General features: G+C 34.9%; 1 protein-coding gene across 1 annotated transcript in view; it reads right to left on the minus strand.

Moving 5' to 3' along the window:
* The window catches only part of CAMK1D (calcium/calmodulin dependent protein kinase ID), a 471,691-nt gene extending 445,780 nt beyond the window's left edge, over positions 1 to 25,911 (minus strand). The window contains exon 1 of the mRNA XM_051961432.1: positions 25,586 to 25,911. Within this exon, the coding sequence (XP_051817392.1) occupies positions 25,586 to 25,677 (92 nt within the window). The 5' untranslated portion in view covers positions 25,678 to 25,911. The remainder of the gene's footprint in view (positions 1 to 25,585) is intronic.
* Between the last annotated feature and the right edge of the window lie 299 nt (positions 25,912 to 26,210).

Consider the following 26,210-nt stretch of genomic DNA (forward strand, 5'->3'; position numbering starts at 1 on the left):
TATAATTATGTTTCATTTGCAAGGCAACACACAAATCCAAAAATTAATACAGTCTATAGAAGCAAGTAATTCCAACCCAAAACAACAGCCCAGTGACTGAGATCATCTGGTTTGGTCACCTTCAACGACTACCATATAAAACAGTTCCAATTACAAGAATGAATAAGGATGGTTATGAATGGCCCAGAACTCTTACAATAGCACTTTTTTTTTGCTTTTTTTCTTTTCATTTTATGGAATAAAAGAAGCATTTCCATAATATAGTACAATAAAAAAAGGAAGACTGGACACGAAACTGCAAAACTACTGTACACAACTTGCTATTCATTTCAAATATACAACAAAATTATCATGTATTTCTGTCATTCTTCCCTTCTCCCTTCCCTCTTTAGAGATGGCTACATTAGACACAAATAGGCAAATATATTTGTAAAATTATTATATGCATATTTATATTTATCAGTTCTTCCTTTGGATGCATATAGCATCTTTCTTCATATGTCCTTTATAGTTAATTTGGGTATTTTTGATAGTCATAATTTGAATTTTTGAATAATTTTGAATTATTTGAAAGTGTACAAAATATGTTCTTTAAAAACAGTTTTTAAAAAGGCCTTTGAAATTAAGATAGTTAAGTTTTTCAGTGATTCTGCTAAAGTCATGGTTCAAGTCTAGGTCTAAAAAGCCAAGTAACTAAATTGTAGCATAAAAGAGCATACCATTTCTGTCACCTTACTGATGTTCCACTTAATTTACATTTCTGGTTAACTTGAGGTTAACCAGAAAGCCCTTTATGTTTCAATCCTTGTTGCTGAAAATCATATTATTACATTTTCTATACAGTAAGTACAGTACACTAAAAGAGCATTTAATTTCTCTGCATTGGCTCAGTCATGTTAACACATTGTAGTTAAAATAATTTTTCTGATGATTAAAAATCTTGCCTCCCATTAGTATCTTTATTTTGATCATCAAAAATCATTATACAGCACTCTAGATTAAAATAGAAGGCATAGGGGTGGTAAGTGATATTACAGAGCAATAAATATAGAGTATCTGACCTAGAGTCAAGAAGACTCATCTTTGTGTGTTCAAACTTGGCTTCAGACCTTTCATTGCTGTGTGACCCAAGGCAAGTCACTTAACTCTGTTTGCCTCAGTTTTGTTTCCTCACCTATAATATAAGCTGGAGAAGAAAATGGCAAACCACTCCCATATCTTTGCAAGAAAACCCAAAATAGAGTCACAAAGAATTAGAAAGTTAGACACCAGTGGACAACACCACAGTTATATTGAGCCGTAGAAAGAGTCCTGAGTTTTGAGCCAGGGGCAGGGGAATGATTTCCACCATCTTCCACTTACTAATTAACTGAGTGATCTCAGACTAATCAGGTCGCCTCAATGGGTTTCATTTCCTTCATCTGGGAAATAAGGAAATGGGACTAGATGGTCTCTAAGATATCTTTCCAGATCTAACATTTTTTTGATTCTATGACACATCTTCGAGAGTTGCCTTCAAACCTATCTTTGTATCCTTGAGGTTTGTTTGGTTGAGTGCAACCTGTTTATTGTTTTCACAGTGTAATAAGAAATGGGAAAGAGGGGAGAGGGGTCAGGTAGTTGATATTTAAGCTTAACCACATGACTGCTAAATCTCCACTTTAGTTGCATGAATTTCATATCTCTGCAAAATAATCACATAGTAGAGCCAACCATATCTGCCACCTTAATGAGCCGTCTATCATATGTACATAAACGTAGATGCAATACATTGAATATAACAAGTAGAATGAAAAAGAAAATGACCAATGTGGTCCTCCTGAATGAATTCAAGTTATTTCACTTATATCTATACACTACTATGGTCTTAAGAAATCCAAAGAGTCTAAAAAAAATTTTTTTAAATTCAACACTCCTCTTGACAATGGGAGACCAATGTGAAAACAAACAATCCTAAGATCAGTGTAATTACCAACCACAGTTCTGGCAAACTTGTGATAAAGCAGGCTACCCAGTGCCAAAATGGATTCAGGGGTGTAGAATGAGACATATATTTTTTGGCCTTTATCAATTCAGGAATTAATTTTGCATGATTATGTATAACTATTACAAAAGAATTTGGTTTTCCTTTTTTTTAATAGGGAAGAAAAAAAAGAAATTGTTAACCAAAAAATTTTAAATTTAATTTTTAACAATTTTTTTAAAAAATTTAATTTAAAAAAGTAATTTACTTCCTTATTTGTAACAGATATTCATGTATACTCTGCCAAATTTCCAATCAAAACTTTCAGCAAAATAAGATTAAAGGAAAAAATGGAAAGAAATATATTCTTACTATCCAAAGTATTGGCTATAATAACAACTTAAAGTCAGCCTTACTTACCCTTACCTATAAAGAAGCATAAATGCAAGCATAATCAAATGGTAACGGTTAGCAAAGTGATTCGCAAACATTATAGCTCTAAATAAAGGCTTTATTATACCCAAATTAATACATAAGTCATAAAGAGTGAAAAATAGTCTAGATAATGGCATAAATGTGCAAAGAATACATCTCATAAGTGATGATTAAGTTGTGTGGATATGTGTGTGTGCATGTTTTTAAACTCTTCACTTGGATATCATGTTCATGGTAAATCCTAAGTACTCAAAAAGCCAGGAATGGTATATGTGATTAATAAGACTTGTGCTCACAATACAATTGGTTCATTTTAGGAATGAATAAAAATATTTGGTCATATTAACAAATAAGACAGAGTAGAAAGAGCAGTTGTTCTTAGCCAAGTACTATGGTTAGAAATCTGGCTAATATAAGGGTAAATGTATTACAACTCCAAAAGAATGTGCTAGTGCCAAGAACAAGAGTGTGAAAATTCCTAAACCAAAAAGTTAATTCATGTCCCTCAAGTCAAACCCTAAACCATCTGTTCTAGGTCCACCTATTTCATCAAATAGCCCACATTAATTTAACAAAATTACTGGTCTTATGATAAAGTATTTCCTCAGGCTCTCATACTTCTTTTGTCATTTATAAAATATTTTATCAGCTACCATATTCTGAGGTTTTCTTTTCAATATGTTTGGTTTTTGCATCCTTCAGTTTACTTGGGTGAAGAGAGCTTTGAAATTATGATCATAAAGTCCCTGTGTATATCTTGGCAAATAGACTTCCAAAGATTTCATACTATCCATATTATTTTAAATGAAATTTCTGTTCATCTTTCCACTGGGTTTGATGGTGATATAAAGAACTATCGATGTTTTGTATGGTTTTATGAATATCCTGCTACTTTACTGATGTTAATGATTTTCAATCAGTTTTCTTTATGCTAGGGCTTTTTAGATGAACTATCATATCATCTTGTTAAAAAAAAATTAGTTATTTCAATTTCTTTTTCTTGTTTTATTGCCATAGCTAACATGACTAGTATAATATTGAATAATGGGGACAATAGACACCTTTGTTTCACCTTTAATCTTACTATAAAGGCTTCTGACTTCTCTCTATTACAGATGTTTGCTCTTAGTTTTAGATAGAAATTACTTATTTTAAGTAAAGTTCCATTTATCTCAATGATCTCTAGTGTTAGTGGCTTTTTTAAAAAATAGGGATAAGTATATCCTTCAGTTTAAATAATAAATATACAAGTGAAGACTGACTATTATTATTTTAAAATAATATAGAAAAGTATACAATCAATATTTTTTTAATTCTTTGTAAGATGGGGTCATGAAGAATGAGAACTTTTTTTTTTTCCATTTGCAAATCCAAAGGGCAAAAAAAGGGAGCTAGACTGGACCAAGTAAAGAAATGTATTTCAGTTACTTCACACCTCAAAGGCACCCAAGACACATTATTTGCTGTTATTTAAATCCTACATCATGAATTTCAGGGCTAACAGAGACAAAGAAGCAAAATAAACTGGACAATTATGCCATTACTGGCTATTGGGAACCCTGGCTGAGAAACTCTCTTAAAACCATATTAACTTAGGTGGTGCATCACAGTAAAAATCATTATTTTACAAGACCAACAATCAAATGAAAAACAGCAGTGCTTCTGTTTTTCTACTCCATAAACTTGAGAGTTTTTTCTTGTCTCCTTTCTGTTGTCAAACTACTTAAAATGAATAATTATTAAATAAAAATGGCTACAAGTATAATTGATTTCTTCAAATGTTACACTCTATATCAAAAATCATTATGCCTCTTAATTTGAAGCAGACCGTGTTTTATATTAATCACTCTGTCAGGGTCAGACTTGAGGAAGAGAATTTTGACCTAAACTAGGCCAGAGAGAATTCTCCCCACCCACTATTTGCCAAAAGAGCCCCAGGAGACCTCATGGAACAGACCCGTAGACTATAAAAAGTACAAAGAATGACCAATAGAAAAATGCTTCTCTTTCTTCTGGGCCAAGGCAATTCTGTAGACTATTTTACAACATTGTAATGAAAAATCTTTTTTTATTTTCTCCTTTCCAACTCTATGCACCAAATACCACAGGTCAGCCCTGGTATTCTCCTTCTATCCTTTACATTAATCATCAAAAACAGGAAAATGATCTTGCCTTTCCTATACAGAAACAACAGACTTCCAGACTGTCATTATATGTCTTAGAATTGTTTGTATGTGTGGTGAGGAATTTACTCTGATTCATCACCATTCTCTTAACCAGTTCTCCTTGTTACCAAAAGCACCCATCTGGCTACACTGTGGCCACAGATGGAATTCAATTAAATCCACACCCAAATTTACCTCATTTGAATGACACTGTAAGCAAGAAAATGAACCATCTACAGAATACTATTAACACGTCAAAAATGTTTTTAAAAATGATTTGAGTTTGGAACTCAAAATCTTACAAAAATGAATATTGAAAACTATCTACATGTAATTGGAAAAAGGAAATACTATTGAGAAAAAAATAAATAAATAAGTTCTTGTAGACTTTTAACTAAATAGGCAAATCTAAAAAACAAAAAATGATAATGGCAATGAAATAAGCAAAAAATTAAAAAACAGGGATTCACTTTAACTTCTAGCAGAAGGAATTGGGATATGAGGGAAAAATGTTAGAGAGGAATTCCATTTACTATAATGTGAAAGGTTGAATATGCATTGTAAAGCACTGGACTGAGCATCAGAAGATTATAATAAGTTTTCAGCACAGTAAATAAAGCCCCTTACTGCACTGAGAGAGGAAAAAACAGCAATGCACTTCTGGAAAGAGAACTTCTCTTACCCAGATCTCCTATGAAAGTCCATCAGCAAAGAGAGAGAGAGAAATGAAATTGGGGATCTTTTATAAGCACACCCAATTCCAAAGTGAAAAAGCTCCCCTATGTTTGCCTGGAAGGAAAGTCACCAAACATGACCAGGAGAGATAGCTTCAGATAAAGCCCTCCCAGTTTAGTCCTAAGGATTGATTTCTCATTGGCCAGCCCCCATTACACTAAGATTATTTATTGTTCAATATCATACAAGTGTTTGAAATTTCAGCTTCCTTGTTGAGAGATAATAAGCCCAGATAACTTCAGAAAAATCACAAATGAAAGAATGATGGTGTAATTAACACACACCTCACCACCATGAAGTTTTAGAGGTTTGGGTGGAATTTTTTTCTTACTAGATTGAACAAGACTGCTTCTGCCCAGCTAGAAGTGGTCATCTGCAAGTCTCATTCAATCAACCTTACCCTCAAGCCAAAATGGGGTTGGGGTGGGAGAGGGGAAGAGAAAGAGACAAAAGTCTCAAGTATAGATAGGTAAGGCAAGGCAACAGACCCAGTTGTACCCTAGAAGTAGACTAAAGACTGTGTCTCAGGAGGGCTTTTTATTCCTTTAGCTGTGGGTGTTCCTAAATTGTTTAACATATAGTAATTTGATTGGGATGGGTAATTTACTTCAAAATTACTTATAATGTTTTTATAATATTTTTTCACTGGTGGTCTATCTTATCAGAAGATCCTTATATGCTTCTCAGTTGTTTAAAAATGTAAATATTTTTGAATCTATCATACCACTCAGGTACTTATCTTATTATTGAAAAGCAGGTCATAGAAAAACCTCTCAGTAAGCAACTTAGTAAACAAAAACTTACTAAAAACAGCCCAGTTACAAAATGAAGCTGAAAACAAAATGGAATCAGTTATGCTAAGTTAACAAACTTTTCCCTACTATCTTAAGGTACTAAAATTTATTCCTATCATAGATACTCATAAAATGGCCCAAGTTCACAAATATGTGTCAAATACTATCTTCATAATCAACTTCACTTAAAATTGGAATCTCAGGATGGAATTTTAGACATCTTGGTTCATATCTCTGGAAGCTAAATCAATATAAGACATGGTTCCTAAATGTTTACATTGTTAAAAAGTTAACTATAACAAATGAAAAGATCATCTTGAAGAGTTGGATGGAAAAACAGAAGTTTGGGAAAAATATTTAAGATACATCAAGGATGATTATTGAGTGGATTAATTCACTTTCCCTGTTGATATATACTTCACAATAGAATGAATATTCATAATTATATATTTTTATTGGACTATTTTCTATTATATTCCATTTATTAGAATATAAAGAAACTTTTTTGATATTTAGTGTTACAAAATAATGACAACTTTTTATTGACCTTTTTGAGAAATAACAAATTTGGCCTACACAAGTAAACCACACATCTCATGATGACATCATATTTTTCTGGTAAACTTTTCTCAAATATTGTAATTGAAAAAGGAAAACAACAACAGTGGGCTCAGGGGAAACGGGCAATAAATAAATGAAACCACCCCAAAGACAATGTCCCAACCTTGACAACCTATGACTGAAGGCAAAAGATCTGAATTATAGGCCCAATTCTACCACTAATTGTGTTTCCTGGAGTAAATCATTCTAGACCTCAGTTTCCTTTCCTGTGGGATATAGGATCAAATTATTTTAAGGTACTTTCCTACTTTAAAATTCTATAATTACTCCCTTCTCTGGTACATCACTAAGACATGGTAGTTCAAATAAGGTAAATTGGATTTAAACTGTCAAATGTGCTGAGATTAGAGAAAGTACTTAACTGGTGACAATTTCTAAGCTAAGATTTCATAAGTCCCCTTGATCACTGCCTTCTTGTGGCAGAGGAGCTTGCATTGCTCAATTAAATGATGAACTGTGCTATGCAGGGAAAACCAAAATGAACAGGTCATCGAAGAGAGTTCCTGATAATAGGTGGTCTAGTGGAGAAGGAAATGGCAAGCCACTGCAATATCTTTGCCAAGAAAATCCCAAGAACAAAAGACATGATATTGGAAAATGAGCCCCTCAAATAAGGTGGTTTCTAATATATTACTAGGAAAGAGCAGAGGACAAGTACAAGTAACTCCAATACTAATGAAATAAGTGGGGCAAAACTGAAAGGAAGCTCAGTTATGGATGTGTCTGGTGACAAAGGGAACGTTTGATGCTGTAAAGTTCAATATTGCATAGGTACCTGGAACTTATAAACCAAGGTAAACTGGATGTGTTCAAATAAGGGATGGAAAGATCTTTGGGTATCAGTGAACTTAAATGCATGAATTTAATTCAGAATACCACCACATATATGACTGTGGGCAAGAATTCCTTAGAAGAAATGGAATAATCTAGGAGAGGGGGTGGGAGGTAAAAGTTGGAACAGAAGATTTTATAAGGGTCAATGCTGAAAAATTACTCATGCATATATCTTATAAATAAAAAGCTATAATAATTTAAAATTTTTTTAAAGTTAAAAAAAGAAGAAATGGAATAGCCCTCATAATCAATAAAAAGAAAGAAAAACAGTCCTGGAATATAATCTCAAAAACAACCAAATGACATGTTTGAAAATAAAGCAAACCATTGAGCAACATATAATACAAATCTATGCTCCAAACACTGATGCCAAAGAGATTTGTTGAGATAACTTGATCTTAGCAAACTCTATTTTCCAACAACCCAAAAAGTTGGTTATCACATGGATATTACCAGATGGTCAATATTGAAATCAAAATGATTATATACTTTAGGGAGAAGCTCTAGGCAGTGAATTAAAACAAAACCTGAAGCTGATTATGGATCAGATCATGAGCTTCTCACTGCAAAATTCTGACTTAAATCGAAGAGAGTAGGGAAAACCATCAGACCATATAGGTATGACCTAAATAAAAATCCCTTTGAAGTGGAAATGATGACTAGATTTTAAGGGGTTAAACCTGATAGATAAAGTACCTGAAGAACTAAGGACAAAGGTTCATAATATTGTACGGGAGGCAGCAAGAAAAAACGTTTCAAAGGGAAAAAAAAAAAGATCAAGAAAGCAAAATAGCTCTCTGATGAGGTTTTACAAATAGCTGAGGAAAGAGGGGAAGTAAAAGGGAAAAGAGAAAAGGAAAGGGCAGCTAGGTGTTGCAGGGGATAGAGCACCAGCCCTGAAGTCAGGAGGACCTGAGTTCAAATCTAATCTCAGACACTTAACACTTCCTAGTGGTGTGACCCTGGGCAAGTCACTTAATCCCAATTGCCTCAAAGGGAAAAAAGGGGGGGAAGAGGTAGCAAAAATACACAAAAGAAAAAAAAGATTTTAACATCACTATTAACCACAATGATATGATTATTCATCTAGAACGAGACATTCTAGAAAATTAAGTGAAGTGGGTCTTAGAAAACATTGCTAACAACAAGGCTAATAAAAAACTGAATGCAAAAGAAAATGGGGATGGCAAAATATGAAATGGAAATGAGCTTGGACAGACTTTAAGAGACAGTGGAAGATAAAAAAGGCTGATGTGCTATGGTTCATAGGGTCACAGAGTCAAACATGACTGGATCAACAACAACAAAGATTTCATTAGCAAAAGGTCGGGGGGAAGGAGTGAGGAAGAAAGCAAAAACAAAAAATTCACTTATCCAGACTAAGAAACCATCTTGCACAGTTCCATATAACTGGATTAATTCAACTCAGAAACCATGTACAAAGACCAGATTTGCTGACACCTTCTCCGGTATTTCAATGACTACAATCTATTCGATGAAGTTCAAAATAGACCTGGATTTTTACCAAATTAGACTCTGTATGGAATAGTATTGCAACAAGATTCCAGAGTGATTCAGAAGGGAGATGGAATCAAAATCTCTCTTGCTCCTGAACTCTTATTTGTTCAGAAAATATGAAACTTTTAAATTTTCCCAGTTTCTCTCTGATTTTTTTTCTTTGCTAGTAGATATGTAACAACTATTTCTATAAGTGAAATGCATTCCTTACAGTAGTTCTAGAAATTGCTTCTCTTCACTTGCCACAACTCCAGGCCAAGCATTGTAGTTTGCATGAATGATCCCCTCAAGAGAATTTTTAAAACAATTTTGCTTCTTTTACAGCACAGAAAAGACAGTATAATGGCAAGACTTTTTTTTAACCTAAAAACCAGCATTTAATTAGATGATTTGGAGCTTATATGCTTCTGTGCCACAAATTTTCTTACAAACAATGAATAATTTTCTTAACTCTGTGTATTCCAATATTTCCATCTGTAAAATAGACATAATGAAACTTGCCAAATTCCAGTCTATGGTAAAAATAAACATATTTGTTTTAAAAAATGTGTGATGTGTGGCACTCTTGAAAGTATTCAAAAGAAAGATATTAACTGGTATATGAATGTACTGAAACATTATTGTGCTATAAGAAATGATGAGCAGGAAGATTTCAAAACATCCTGTAAAGACTTGTAGGAACTGATGCAAAAGGAAATGAGATGAACCAGGGAAAAGATTATATACAATAATAGCAACATTATGTAATGATCAACTATGAATGATCTAGCTCTTCATAGTAATATAATCATCCAAGACAATTTCAAAGGACGCATGATGGAAAATACTATCCACATCCAGAGAAAGAACTGAAGTCTGAATGCCGATCAAAGCATACTATTTTCTCTATTTTCTTTTTTTTTTCCTTTTTGGTCTGTCTCTTCTTTTACACTATGACTAATGTGGACATACATTTTACATGATTGCACATATATAAATTATATACAATCAGTTACCATTTTAAGGAGGTGGTATGGAAGGAAGAAAACCCTGGAAATCAATTTTTTTAATGAATGTTAAAAATTTATATGTAATTGAAAAAAACAAGATGCTATTTTAAAAAGAGAAAGAAAGAAACTAAAAAAATAAAGAAAAATTCTACCCTGACATGATGAGGCAAGAGCTAGTGGTGTAACCATTAAGAGTGCATATAGCTCAGAACTTTCCAAGTAACTCTTCATTTTCCATCAGTGACTCATCTGAGAGTTTCCTATGTCATATAATGCTATCAAATGAACCAATGCAATAAATTTAACAGCCATTAAGCACCTACTATATGCTAGGCACCCAAGAAAAGTCAATGATAGAAAATGAAGTTACTTGGGAAGTTCTGAGCCAGATATAAAGGAAGGCTTTGAGAAGAGTTTATTGCTCTGCCCTGGAGCCCTCCAATCAAAGGAGAGAAGCAACTAAGGGAGATGAAAAGATGCTGAGCATCAAAAGCTGAGTCAATCTAATGAACTGTCAGGTGATCAGCCTTTCCTGGAGGTGGCACGATGAAAGAATTGTACTATCACATCTTCCAAAGAAAAGGAACTCAGTTTGAAACTGTGGCCACACCCAGTTTTAGTTTCTGTGTTCAGAAAAAAACTGAATAGGGTTCCAAAAAGAATAACAAAACCGAAGGAGCACTGTTTTAAGAGGGAATGATGAAAGGAGGTAAATATGTCTCAACTAGCAGAAATAGCTAAGGCAGGATCAGTCCTTGAATAATCTGAAAATGACAGTCCCAAAGAGGAAGGGAACTAAACAGTGGTTCTTGTGGACATAACTAAATACAGGTAAGTTCTGATTATCCCCAATAATAGCTTGGTAAAGGGATCCAGGTAATCGATTACAAAAGTACACTAAGTTTTATTTTGGAAGCAGAAGGGCTAAAAAGTAGGTCTTAGAGCTGAGAAAATCCAAATTCAATTCCCACCTCAGATACTTCCTAGCTATATGATTCTAAGTAAGTCATATTTTGTTACCTCTTTTGTAAAATGGAGATAAAAGTATATTTCTCCAACAAAATTTTTTGACATGAAATAATATCTGTAAATCACTTTCTAAACCTTAAAGTATTACATAATGCTATTTAAAATACTATTAGTGTCATTTTGTTATTATTATTTCTAAAAGTTGAATACATTTACAACTACGCCAAAGTGTGATCAAAAATACAACAGAAAAAGAAGTGATTTGTCTTTTAAGTCTAGAACTTTCCCTTTCAACATACCTTCTTCCCTTTCCCCCTTTCCCATACCATATGAGTACTAGTTCTTCTTTAAGGCACCTAGTGACTTCATGATATTTCTTCCCTCCCTCCTTAAAATCCATTGACAAATCCATGACAAATGAAGACAAAACCTCTCATTCTTTTTGTTTATTTTCATTTTATTTTTTTCAATTAATAAGCATAGTTCTCTCATTGAATATTTATAACATCTACATATATAAAGAAACCTAAATTTCCATATTGGTCATGTTAAAAAAAAAAGTATATGTCTTAATTTGCACCTTGAATCTATCAGGTGTCATTCTTTATAATCAGTCTTCTGGAATTGTAGTTGGTCATTGTATCAATGAGAGTCTTAAGTCTTTTAAATTTGTTTATCTTATAGAATATGCTGTTCTTCTGATCCCACTCTATTTCATTGTATAAGTACAAACAAGTCTTCCTGGGTTTCTCTGAAACCATCCCTTTTGTTCTTTTTTACAGTACAGGATATTATGATTATTCACAAAGCAATCAATCTCCAGTTGTGAATTGTTACACAGCAGTGTCCTAATTAATTAGAATCTGCTCCAAAATGGAAGGAGCTATCTCAAAAGGTAATAAGTTCCCTGCAATTGAAAGTCTTAAAAAAGGAGAAAGAGAATTGGATTCTCTCTTGTCAAGGACATTATAGAGAGGATTCATGTTCCAAGTGACAGTCAAACTAGATGATCTTTGAGGTTTCTTCTGCGCCTTAAGATTTTGTGGTATGGGAGCTATTTAGAGAAATCAAGGTAGGTAGTGTTTTCTCAACACTTTTGAAATCACACATGTAGGCAGACATCCATCTACTCTACCATTGAATAAAACTGATTTCCTTACTGAGAGATTCTGGAAGATTTTTAATATAACATTTTGATAGTTTTTTAGGAAAATGGGGGAGAAAAATAAAAATATTTCTTACTCTAATTCAATGCATTGTACTAGCCACTGAGAGCTAGAAATATAAATTAACATAATTTAGACATAGTCCCGGTCCTCAAGGACAACAAAGTGGGTAACACAGAAAAAGTACAATATAAATTTACAAGGATTGCAAAGTCTTGGTCTTGCTGAAGTCATCTTTCACCTATTTAGCACACAATGGTATATAAAGTGTGGAATGACAAAAGAAAGAGGTAACAAGAACAGAAAGAATTACTTCACAGTACTCCTGATTTTCATCTATACAAAGTATCTTCTCTTCCCCTCTATACTCATTGTTCATTTTAGGAGACTTATCAAGGAAATTATAGAAGGGGAAAAGAAATATGGAACAAATAATGAGTGAAACAAGAAAACCACTAACATCATTTATTTTCTAGGTATTATGAAGATTATTACTATTGTTAATAGGCTTTGATTCCTTCATAATGGCTATTGTTGTGCAGTTGCTTGTCAGAATCCCCTCACTGGTAATCATAATTACAATATTACAAACCGTAATGCACTCATAAAGCTACCAAAATGGTAGATGTCTGGAATGAGATGACTCAGGACAAAGCTAAGTCATAAAAAAGGGGGGAAGTTAATGGTTTTATGTTTTGAAAATAAATGAATGACTTGGAAAAAAGGAATTGTTTTTGCAATAGAAGAATATCTTTTTATATAACACTTGAGGCAAAAATTACTAAAATACATTTGGTACTGCTGAATATTTCAGGCTCTCATGCTTTCATCCTTTGGGTCACATTTCTCCAAGTCATTTTCAAATTCTTTCCTTGTGTCTTATGTCCAGACAAATCTACCAAGAAATAGTGGAACTCTGAATTAGTCTAACTCTTCTGGAAAACATTTTGGTATCATGCCAGAAAAATCATTTTATGTTTATTCCATTTGACCACATAATCTTCCTACTGGGCATGCACTCCAAGAACATTGAAAACAGAAAGGCCCCATATATACTAAATTATTTAGAGCAGTTCTTCATGTGACATCAAATGACTAGAAACAAAATCGGTGCCCACTGAAGGGGAAGTTATGGAATAAATTGTGATATAGAAACATAAGGAATATTATAGCACAATAAATGATAAATCTGAGATATTAAGAAATAACTGGTAAGACTTATATGAATTGATGCAAAGGGGGAAAAAATCAGAACCAAGAGAATGGTACAGGCAGTGACTTCAATAATGCAAATGAAAACAAATCTACAAGGAAATGGAACTCCCAAAAGGAAATGGGTCCCAGAGAACAGATGCTAAAATGTAAAAAAAAAAAAAAAATACTTCTTCATCTTATTAGAAAGACAGGGGACTATAGTTACATAATATTTAATGTATCATCAGTCACTATATTGGGTTGATTGATTTTGTTTGGCTGGTTTTCCTTGTTGTAACAGAAATTAGAAATAATAGGGGAAGGGGACTACATAAGTGATTGGTACAATAACAAAATATATTAATAAAATATATTTTAAAAAGAAATCTAACAATCAGAAATAAACATGGTAGGTAAGAAAGAAGGATATAGGGTTCTAGCCTCATAAGAGTTGGGATTAGTGCATAGAAGATAAAGCTAGATTCCTCTCTTGGACTCTGAATCTCTAACTCCTCCTAATCCAGTCTTATTGGACAAAATTTCATTTCTGAAAAGGGAATTCCTCTTGTTCCTTTTAATATTATTTTGAATTAATCAACACATCCAACAACCTAAGTTTTGGTCAACTAACTTTCTCACAGAGTAACAATTTAAGACAAAAAGAAAACTTCTGGAAAAAGAATAGCGCTTCCAAGCCTTGACTACCTCTCAAGTAGCTCAGATGAGAATGGAAGAGGAAATCAATAGCACATACATACATTTAGCTCCTTCCTAGAGAGGGAGAAAAAGGAGAAAGGGTCACTTTTTCCTCCTCCCTCATCATCTTGGTCATCAGCAAAGATTTAATTCAGTCTATCTTTATACTCAGAAAATTTGTTCCCTGACCCAAATTATCTTTCTGCTAATCCTTGCCCCAACTTTGAGTAATTCTGAGAGCTTTTCTTAGAGATCACTTACAATGACTCTCAATCCTCTTCTCTTCTTTTTTCTCATAAGTACATTCCAATCATAGACCACCAACAGATCCTACAATTTAAGAATATCAAGCAAACTGCCTGGTTATTATGTTCCTATTAGGTTCTTAGGTCATTGCCTGCTTGGTAGGAACAAAGACAGATTACTCATAATATAATCCTCCAGAAGATAAATCAGAAACTAATAAAAAATCTGCACAGCCTAAGTCACTCTTGGCTAGACTACCTAAGATTGATTCAACAATTAGCTTAATTTTATCAAGAAATTCCCTTGGTCAAAAGACATATTACTTAAATGGAATCTACTCAATTATTCTGAATTAAATCCACATTTTTAACAAAAAAGTGTGAATATACAGCAACTTGAAATACCTGAAAAAAGCCAGATAAAATCCATCCAAAACGATACATTGAAATGTGTGTGAATATGATTGGGTAAGCTAGGCCTAGTTTTGTGATCTCATTACTGACAAATCATGCAATCTCTGACTATGCAACAAAAGAGTTATTTTGGGTGAGTGAGAGACAGAAGCAAATGGGGGGAAGGAGGGTAAGTGAATGTCCAGGGTCACTGAGCTAGTCTCAAATTTGAACTCAGATCCTCCTGACTTCATTGCACCACCTAGCTGCCCCAAAAGTCATTTAAATTCATGGAAACAGGATTTTTAAAGACTATAATCCCACCTCCTAAGAACAGCAATCTATTTTTACAAAGGTTAATCAATACTCTTTCACTACCATCTGGTTCATTAAAGCCATTACATACAGAACCTCTTCATACTCCTGAAGCTGATGGAATTGAAGGGGCTAAAGAGGCAAATCATTTATCCTAACCATGGTAAATTGTGTCATCAGATAATTATGCTGTTCTAAGCAAAAGTAATCTGAGTTGCACATTACTGCAATGTACAGACAGAACTCATTTTAGGAATGGGATTGTGTTCCAAAAGATTCAATCATTTTTAAGTTAGTTGGTTAGAATCTAGGAAAGATTTTCTCATAAAAATAATATTATAGTAATGGTTTTGTTCTCAGGTTGGGCAATAATATGATTATTCGGAGTATCATATGGCTAAATGATTGCATGAATAGTACTAGCCTTAGCTCTGGAGTCCAAAAGTAAAGAATCTTTCAGTGATGAATGAGAGAAAACATGGGATAGAAAAAGAAAGCTAAGGAAAAGAGGGAAAAAAAAACATTTCCTTTGATTTCTTGAATACAGGGTCAGTCAAAAGCAAAATTTTTAAATAGATAAAATTTTACTTTGGTATCCTAATCCTAACTACCTGTGTAACTTAGGAAAATCACAACTTCCCTGAGTCTCAGATTGAGGATAATAACTCTCTATTGTTTTTTGTCAAGGGAAACAGAAAACCAGAAGAAATTTTGACTAATTCCAGATCTGAATGACATTTTCCCTCTGTTTACCCTCTAACAAAGATGTTAATGAACACTGAAACAAAATAACAGCAGTTTGTTATTTTAAAAGGACGCAGAAGAAAAATATAGGCAATTCATGAATTGCATAAATCCATAATTAACCTAGTATTTAGTATACTTACCTTACAAAATTATATAAAACTAACCAATCATTTGGGATATTTTTAAAAGTATAAAAATATGAAATACATATAATTCCACCTGTGTACATGACATTATTATTTTAATGTATTCTAACATACAAAATGGATATGGCATATTTCAGCAAAAATCATAAAAAATCACAATATGAAGCTATTAAAAATGAGCTAAATAACTTCAAAACATGATGGATCATGAAGAAAGAAGAGAAAACATTAAAGGAATGTTGAATAGAGGGGAGAAGTATTTACTTTGAGAACGGGAGGCATAGTGGTACCAAGGGAAGAAGAATAGTTATGGGTTATGGATAGTAGAATTGAATTTGGAGATCCTGACTTGAAATACTAGATACTGGTGTGACTTTGGTTAAGTCATTTAATTGCTCTGAACCTTAGTTTCCACATCTGTACAAAATAGGGATCAGATTATGACCTTTAATCTTTCAATTCTAAATTCTATGATCCTGTATTATTTTTAATTACAGTTAAGAAAAATGCATTTACACATATTTAACATATATAGGACTGCTTGCCATCTTGCGGGGGGGTGGAGGGAGGGAGGGGAAAAAACGAAACATAAGCGAGTGCAAGGGATAATGTTGTAAAAAAATTATCCTGGCATGGATTCTGTCAATACAAAGTTATTATTAAATAAAATAAAATTTAAATTAAAAAAAAAAAAGAAAAATGCATTTACAAAACCTTTAGCCAAAAACACCTCAAACTAGCACTTTCCCCTCATAACATTACTAAAAGGAAAATATTCATAAATTATTTATTAATAATATAAAAATGGAAAAGTGGGGAATGGGGAATAGTCGAATATATTAATGCAATAGAATATTATTGTGCCATAAAAATATGAAGACACCAAAGGTTATTGAAAAGCATAGGAACTGGCACAGAGGGGAGACAGATCAGAACATAAATATTCATTTGAAACATATTTTTTAAAATAGTAATAACATCTACTAAGTGTGCAGAAGAAAAAGAAATCAGCATAAGACTCAGGAGGAGATATTACTCATTGTTTTGTTATTTATATACATATAAATAGTTTGGAGTTTATAGTTTTGTAAATGCTTTTATTTGAATGTTTGTTTTTTTTGATGACTACTTAGTTTGGCATAAAAGTTATTTTAAAAGATTCTTGTCCAAACTCTTATAGACAGGGCAAAAAGAAAAACAGCCTTGGAAGCCAGTGTAGGTATAAAGAGAGAATGAAGGCGAGGTCATAAGCCTGTAATAGCTGACAAAATAGGCCACATTAAAACAGAATAGAGCATTTGGAAAGTTTTAGACTATGGGTTCTTTTGTTAATACTAGACTACTTAAATGGAGCACATGCTTGCACACAGCATGGTAAATGCCTGACACTCTTCAAATACTACTGTTCTGCTGAATGGCCTATATTCATCGAATATTCAACATGTGTTCTTAACTGACTGAAGAATGTTTCTGGTTGCAGAAGTCTGATTTTGCTTTCAAGGTAAAGTACTTCGATGTCCCTCCAACCCCTCTAAATCCACTTCCAACATATGCTAATCTTTTCCTCCCACTTCTGCTCCTACCTGCTACTACTCATTTACAGCCAAAACAAAAATGTTATTCTTCTTGTTTAGTGATATCTGACTCTTTGCAATCTCATTTGGGATTTTCTTGGCAAAGATATAAGAATAGTTTGACATTCAAATTGGCTAAGATGACAGGAAAAAATAATGATGAATGTTGGAGGGGATGCGGGAAAACTGGGACACTGATGCATTGTTGGTGGAGTTGTGAACGAATCCAACCATTCTGGAGAGCAATCTGGAATTATGCCCCAAAAGTTATCAAACTGTGCATACCCTTTGATCCAGCAGTGCTACTACTGGGCTTATACCCCAAAGAGATACTAAAGAAGGGAAAGGGACATGTATGTGCCAAAATATTTGTGGCAGCCCTGTTTGTAGTGGCTAGAAACTGGAAAATGAATGGATGTCCATCAATTGGAGAATGGCTGGGTAAATTGTGGTATATGAATGTTATGGAATATTATTGTTCTGTAAGAAATGACCAGCAGGATGAATACAGGGAGGACTGGAGAGACTTACATGAACTGATGCTAAGTGAAATGAGCAGAACCATTATATACCTCAGGAGATCATTATATACCTCAACAACGATACTGTTTGAGAATGTATTCTGATGGAAGTGTTTTTCTTCGACAAAGAGACCTAATTCAGTTTCCATTGATCAATGATGGACAGAAGCAGCTACACCCAAAGAAAGCACACTGGGAAATGAATGTAAACTGTTTGCATTTTGGTTTTTCTTCCCGGGTTATTTCTACCTTCTGTTTCTAAGATATACTATGACTTATTTAACATGTATAGGACTGTTTACCATCTGGGGGAGGGGGTGGAGGGAGGGAGGGGAAAAGTCGGAACAGAAGTGAGTGTAAGGGATAATGTAAAAAATTACCCTGGCATGGGTTCTGTCAATAAAAAGTTATTAAAAAAAAAAGATTAGTTTGGCATTTCTTTCATTTTACAGATGAGGAAACTGAGGCAACTGGGGTTAAGAGACTTTTTCACATTCCAATTCAGGTTTTCCTAATTCCAGGCCTCTATTCACTGTATCACCTAGCTGCTCTGTAGAATAAAAATAAATAATACCAATAACTGGTATTTATGCAATACTTTGCACATATTATTTCATTTGATCCTGTAAGGAGTGATTCTTTGTTGTTTGACATCAATGGGAAGGATTCTACATCTTCTCCAATCTGTTGAAATATCAGGAAAGTCAAAACTGTAAATGATTATTGCAGACTATTTGGCCTGCTAGAACATAAAGTAATATGGCCTGTAATTTTCATTTTTAAGTCATAGAAAAAGTAGCCATCTAATCTATCTCTCATTTGATTTAGGAGGAAACTTAAGTCCAGGGAGGGTAAAAAATTTTCATACACTTTCATAAAGGGAGTGGCTATGAGAGGTAGAATTTGAGACCAAATGCTTCTTAGGCATTATCCTTTCTACTATACCACAATACCTAATCTGGGTTTTGGCTAACTTTAGTAGAGTCTGTTTAATAACCAAACTGGATAATCAATATGCAAATATTAAAAATTTGTGTGTGATATAGCCAGAACCAAATTAAAATGTAATTGAAAAGTATTTAACAAATAAAAATAAAATAGAAGATAGATAATGGTCTTACTTGGCTTTCTAAAACAACATGTATATACGGAATCTTTTAGTGTGGGTTGCATATGAATCTGACAGCACTGCCTTAGATCATCAGAACATAAAATCAACATACTAGTACATGATTTGGAATCAAGTGTCTTGTTAGTATTTATTTCTGGATCAAGATGTCCTTTGTATTTTAGCCACCCTATGGACATAAAATTGTGCAACTGGAATCAAGAGTAAAATGTGGATTCATAGATTCGACACACAAGAAACTAATGCCCTTATTCCACAAAACAGTCTCTGTTCATTTAAAGAATTGGAAATAAATGCTCTAAATCTAAATGAGGGAGAAGACAGGAACTTCCACTTGTCACGGGTCTTTGCTATGCTTTGTGAGCAATTTTGACTGCCAGGGGCTGCAAAGATTGACCAATAAGGTTACATCCACTACCTTTAAAATGAGACTAATCTTCCACAGAGAAGGAGGAGGAGAAAGATTGATGGGGATTTAAAAAGATTTGTTTGGGGAAAGGAGAGATTAAGGGGCTTTGTGGACATAGTCAAAGAAAAAAACTCACCAAATTAACCCTTAAGATCCTCCCCTGACCTTATAGAAGTAACCACCACAGAAATGCAAACGTTTTCAGTGTGTTGATTAAGGTCCTAAATCTAACTGCACAATTTTTTCTAGATAACAACTCACTTTAGTCACTGGCAGAGAAGATTACATCTCATCAAGGTCTGTTCTTTTTCCCAGAGTTCCACAAATGTGCACAATAGAGTTTTCTTCAGTAGGAAGTTTTTGGTTTTGGGGGTGTTTTTTGACATTCATTTCAAACACATACTAGCAAGAAGGAGAAAAAAAAAGTAGCCATATTAACATTTGTGTTGTTTCCACTTAACCTTTGGGGATTAAATTCCCAAATCAGTTGAAAGAGTTGTATGCTAGTGTAGCAAGTGACACAGCTCCCCCCACATTCATCCCTGCAGGTAAGTGAAGGCATTTTCAAAGGTAGCAAAACAATCTTTCCTGCTGCAAACATTTCAATCCTTTGTGGGACATATCAAAAACACAATGATTTCCCCTCAGTCACAGAAAAGAGTGCATTTAAAATACCTTTGTCCAAATAAGCTATCAGAGGATTTCTTGCTATCAGAGAATGAAAAACGGCTATTCTGCACAGAGTAATAGTAATAATTATCAAAATAGCTAACATTTATATGAGGTTTTAAGATTTACAAAGCACTTTGTATATATGATCTCATTTGAAACACTATAAAACACCAGGAAAGTCCATCTAAGGAAAGAAGGTACCGACAATAATGGGTACTTCGAAGGGAAATTCTTTTCAATAGTTTGCAATAATACATCTTCAAAATTAAAAGATCCATGAATAACTAAGATGTATACAAAATCATCAGACAATGACTGGGCATAAGAGGCATTCAGTAAACACTTGTTCAATAATATTGAATGACTGAATTCATATCATGTCTCAGAAAACAGAAAATGAATAATTGAAAGTGCTAAAACAGAGATTATGAAAGCAATTCCCTTTGATGACAAGTCAGGACTTTCCCTACCCCTCTTAAACATCCTTTTTCCTCTTGAAATAACACTTCAAAAGGCTCTCGATGACCCTAAAATGCTGAATGATTCCAGGGTAAATAACTTTTGTAAAAGTCTGCCAGATTTGCCAGAAACTTTGTATTTCCTCCCTCTCCTCTTCAATCCCCCTACTCCATACTCCAATCAGGTTCATAATTTTCACATATGGACTCAAAGAGTGGATGCATCCAGAATTTTTCTGATGAGTTACATCAATATGATATCAGCAAGTAAGACAACCCCTTATGCTAAAATTTCTATTTCTACTTTTCTATGCATAATATCACTCAGCAGGTGGCCCTTGACTGAAAAAGTTTGTGGCCAGTATTAGTGCCATTAAGAAGGATGAATTTTCATAGTCTTATAGTCAGTTTCACTCTGCCACTAGTAGGGGATATAAGCAGGTCCATAAGAAAGAACTCACTGACCTAACTTAATTTCATTCTGCAATTGCCAGATCATGCTGTATTTACAGCAAAAGTAATTCATATATATATTTTATATATTATATATTATATATATAATAGCTGAAAAGGTCTTTGAAAATCATCAATCCTTTTTTAACGAGGTTATCAAAGGTCCAGAGAAGATTCACCTATAGTCACACATGTAGAACCAAGACAAGAACCCAGCTTTCTCTCATTTCTACACCTAGCTATTGTCCCTTCCTATTAGACCACAGTACATTGCCCAGTCAACTAAATTTCCATTTACAATGTCTCTTCAATTTGTTTTTTGAGTCTACACTAAAAAATGTAAAAAAGCAATACTATTACTAGGAACTATCACTTTCAAACTGAAAATATATATTTAAATTGCAGAAAAGCATTATGTGGGATATGGCCATTACTAATATCTTTTTCTCTAAACTTGTGTGTTTTATAAATGGCAATGATGATACTGACTTTAATGAATAAGGAGTTCTTATTAGGCAAACTACCAATGTTTTTTTTCCTATATCTGTATGGCTCCAAATAATAGATTCTAGTGTTTTTTCAGAAGCTGTTAAGAGATCGCTGCAGTTGACTGATAGCAGATTTGGCAAATACGTACACATAAATGAATGCTACTCCTGGCTTACTGTTTTATCATACTGATATACTTTCATATTGTGCCAGGACTCTAGAAACATTCTATAAATAAATAAATGTTAATAAATATCACCACCTTATTCCCTAAGGTGGCTAAGTATTATGATCCTCATTTTAAAGGAGGTTAACCTGAAACATGAAAGGTTTTGAAACATTTGACCTAAGTCTTGCTTCACTGGTACAATCAGCATAAATTCCAGAATCCACCCAAGTTTTCTTCTAGACTTTCTTCTAGAACCTTTTTTGCTAGACTACCCTTATCTTATTCAGTTTCTGTTCATCCTTCAGTTCCAACTGTATGTATGTGACATATGCCAAAAAAATCAAGCCCTTTCCCTATGCCCCCCCTTTAAAATGACCCTCAATTTAACTAAATGGACTTAATCGCTCTCCCCTTTACCCTCTGTCACTCAATGCTCAGTTTCACAAAGGATGTAAGCTGTCTCAGTCAGCTATAAAGTTGAATATAAAAGTTAGAATGCAAGTTCTCATCTTTTATTTGAACTATTTAGGAAAGGGATGTACCTTCATACTTACCTGTGCTTTTCAATAAAAATGTAGGAGAGGCAAAAAGGGACAATAGGTAATGGCCATTCAACGCTCCCAGAAATATTATGAAAATGCAACCAAAAAAGAAGGAAGGAAGGAAGGAAAGAAGGAAGGAAGGAAGGAAAGAAGGAAGGAAGGAAGGAAGGAAGGAAAGAAGGAAGGAAGGAAGGAAGGAAGGAAGGAAGGAAGGAAGGAAGGACGGAAGGAAGGAAGGAAGGAAGGAAGGAAGGAAGGAAGGAAGGAAGGAAGGAAGAAGAAGGAAGGAAGGAAGGGAAAGAGGGAGGAAGGAGAAAAACTATAGGACACAAGAAAAATGCTTTCCAATCCTAATGCCAATGTCTATACTTCCCTTAGCTAAATTTCTTTACAAATAGAAATAAGAGGCCAAGGCTCAAAATCAACCATGAATGGACTGGCAACAGCTTCCATATTTAAACACTAGCCAAGGTCACCTGAACTTATTGAAGAGGGAAATAATGTATCCAGAACTAGGGACCAATCACTTTTAGAAAGTTCAAGATTATTGGCATTAATTGATTACTGTGCTTTAATTGTTCTTATCATTGTTAGGAGTATAGAATGGAAAAGAACTGAAACCCATGTCTAGCCCTTTAGGGGAACTTGATACAAATATTCTTCCAAAGGATTATAGACTCATAGCCTGAGAACTGAAAGGAACCAAAATGTCATTGCACCCAACTCCTTGCAGAGGGGACAGAGAGGGGAAGTTATTTATCTAGGGTTCCCCTGATAGAAATTGGCTGAAGTAGGATTTGGATACAAGTCTTGCCTCCTAATCAGACTCCCTATTCCCTACTCCACCATGCGTCTCAAAGTCCTTTTTTTTTCCTTCCTAAAAATGCAGTTCTTTAGCATCTATAATGGAGATCTATGCATTTAAGAGAGCAGAGAGCTCTCTTAAAATGTCATGGGTCCTAGAAATTGCTCATGTAGGGCTCTTTGACTTTCTTTAGCTCCTGAATATAAACTTCATTCTATCATAAAGATTGAATCACATGCAACAGATCTACAGCAGTAGCAACAATAACAGAGGAAGTCTGTTCACTGTAACCCAGTGAAACACCTGGGTTAATCTTCAGCAGCTTTTAGCCATTGCAGAGATGAAGATACCATGTTCATCTACCAACAACAAAAAAGTCAGCTAAGGGAAACTACATTAGCCTATCTGGGGAAATTAAATTAAGCTATAGAAGTAACAGGTTTGAGGAATGAATTGGGGAACAAATCACACTGAGAAAATCAAACATGCCACTTTAATGAACAGACTCTCCTACTATGATTTCACTCTTTCCAAATGCATCCTCTTGAAGCCCAAGAATCACATACCTAGGATGACAAGCAATGGCAAGCTTTTTATTACCCAGTAACCTGAGTAGCTGAGTTAGAACAGAAGCACCTGAATAAACCTCAAAAGTATTTTCAAAAGTTTTTAAGCAAACTAGTCCACTAACTGCTCATTTTCTCACAACAAAAAGCTTCCCTTTCCATTAAAGCCCAAGTTCTTTTATCTTATTTTTAAATAGACCTAAAATCAGAAAAATATTATTCTTGCCTAATAATAATAATAGTGTTTGCTATTATTACCACGTTTTGCATTTATATAGTCTATACAGTTAAAGTAATGTTTTTAGAGGTCAAAAAAAAAAGGTTGTTCAAGAAATCTTAGTACAATTTCAAGCTCTAAGGGATTAAAACTGCACTGTGACTTTTTGAATACCCCTCTATCATCAAATTTGATTTTTCTGGCACTTTAAGACAGATAGAACAACTATTATTATCACTATTTTAAAGGTAACAAAACTTAAGACTTGTTGGGATTAAAATAACTCATTTAAAATCATACCATTTAGTAAAATGATAGAGAGAATCAGGGTTCAAACCCATGCAAAGCTTGCTCTTTCTACACCACCACACTTTACTGCCACATGCATATGACAATCTTCTCTAAAGAAGCATCAGGGAGATGCTGGAATTAGAATCTAAAGTACTTGATATGAAAATATCTCACAACTTCTCTTTATTTTGTCCTCTGCTAATAAGAACTATTTGTAGCTGCAATAGACACTGGCTATGCTTGAAGGCAAGTCATATTCAAAACCCTCGAACTGCCAAAAAAAACAGGGCACCAAAGAACAAGCTGATTGATCAAACATGACAGTTCCAGACTCCCCCCTTTTTTTCTCCCTTAACAGCTATGCTTCTTCTACAACAACCAAGACTCAAGTGCTTTCCATAGACAAACACACATACACATACACACATGCATGCATGTAGAAATTTAAGGGGAAGAAGATAACTTTTGTTCATATTAGCCTTTGCACTTTGTGCAGTTCCCCTTTGCTGTTATCTCTCCCAATCTGATTCCCCAAACAAACCCCTCCAATATTAGCTAAGAGATGAAAGATGCATCAGCAACCATTAAACTACATAAAACGCTGAAAAAATCTTCCAGTATCTTCCAATTATTTATGTTCTTCTTAACTGTGTCCGTCAGTTTTAGGATATAGCATAGAAGTCAAACTGAATTGCCAGTGACACTGCTAGGAGCTACTGAGATAAACAAGTGTCTCTGCATACTATAATATGCATAGATACACATAGACGTAAAGATCTACCCACATGTGACCCTGATCACAGTAGAATTATCTGATGATATAAAACATGAGTATATTCAAACACACCCAGTACTTGCTGTTTAAATAACTAGCTGTTGTGTTTGTCAATTATGTCATGTGCATGTAAACATTTACTTTACACATGTATTATCTAAATAAGTGATACAAAATCCTATCATTCTTGAACTCTTTGTGTTTTGGACAGCATGTCCATTGATATAGGTACAAAAACACAGTGTAAATAAATATTCAATGTACGCATAATGTAAATATTCACCATATTCAGACCTGGGCACAAGATGGATAGAATTTAGGAGGGGGAGGAGGGAATCAACCTCTGGGTGAGCTATTCTCTGAAAGCCACGAGCTCACACCACAGCCCGGGGTGGGAACGTATGCCGGGCTCCCAGAGCACGGACACACACGTCTGGGTGTTGGAGGGAGAATCTGCAGAGCTTCGAGTGGGACAATGAGGACACTGCGATCCCGGCTCGGTGCAGTAGCAGTGGGAGCCGCCACAGTACCCACAGCCACGGCCACGGCCGCCGCCTCCACCCTTTCCCCTCCTTCCAGTCCCTACTTACGTTCCCAGGGTCTCCTTGAACTCGAAAATCTTCTTGATGTCCTCGGCTTGTTTTTTCCAAGAGGAGCTGCTCTCCCCGTTCTCCCGGGCCATGGCAGCCGAGTGTCTGGGGGAGGTGGAGGGACGACTGAGAGGGAGAGTGGGGGTGGTGCGGCGGGGCTGGAGAAGGGAGTGCGTAGAGCTGTGGAACCAAAAAGGGAGGGGAGTCGAGGGGTTCGAGGAGAACAGGCGTGGAGGTGAAATGTGCAGGTCCTGAATGGATGGAGAGCAGACTAACCCTCCTCCTCCTCCTCCACTACCACCACCAACACCAGCACCTCGGGCGCCGCTTCTGCTGCTGCTGCTGCTGCTGCTGCCGGCGTGCGTGCGTGCGAGGGAGATGCTCAGAGAGGGAACCAGAAAAAGACTTTCAACTGCAGCGGTGCTTCCTCTTCTGCAGTTTCCTCTTTCACTCTTTCTGCCTCGGTCTCTCAGGGTCTCTTATTTCTGCTCGTCTCTGGCACAGACTTCCTGCCGCCGCCGCTGCCGCCGCCGCCGCTGTCTCGGTTGCCGCTGCTCAAACGGCTCCTTTACCGCCCGCTGCAGACCCCACTTTCAGCTACTTTTCTTGCCTCCTTTTTCTCCTC

This window comes from Antechinus flavipes, chromosome 5 (genome assembly GCF_016432865.1).
Source record: "Antechinus flavipes isolate AdamAnt ecotype Samford, QLD, Australia chromosome 5, AdamAnt_v2, whole genome shotgun sequence".
In the NCBI taxonomy this organism is placed as follows: domain Eukaryota; kingdom Metazoa; phylum Chordata; class Mammalia; order Dasyuromorphia; family Dasyuridae; genus Antechinus; species Antechinus flavipes.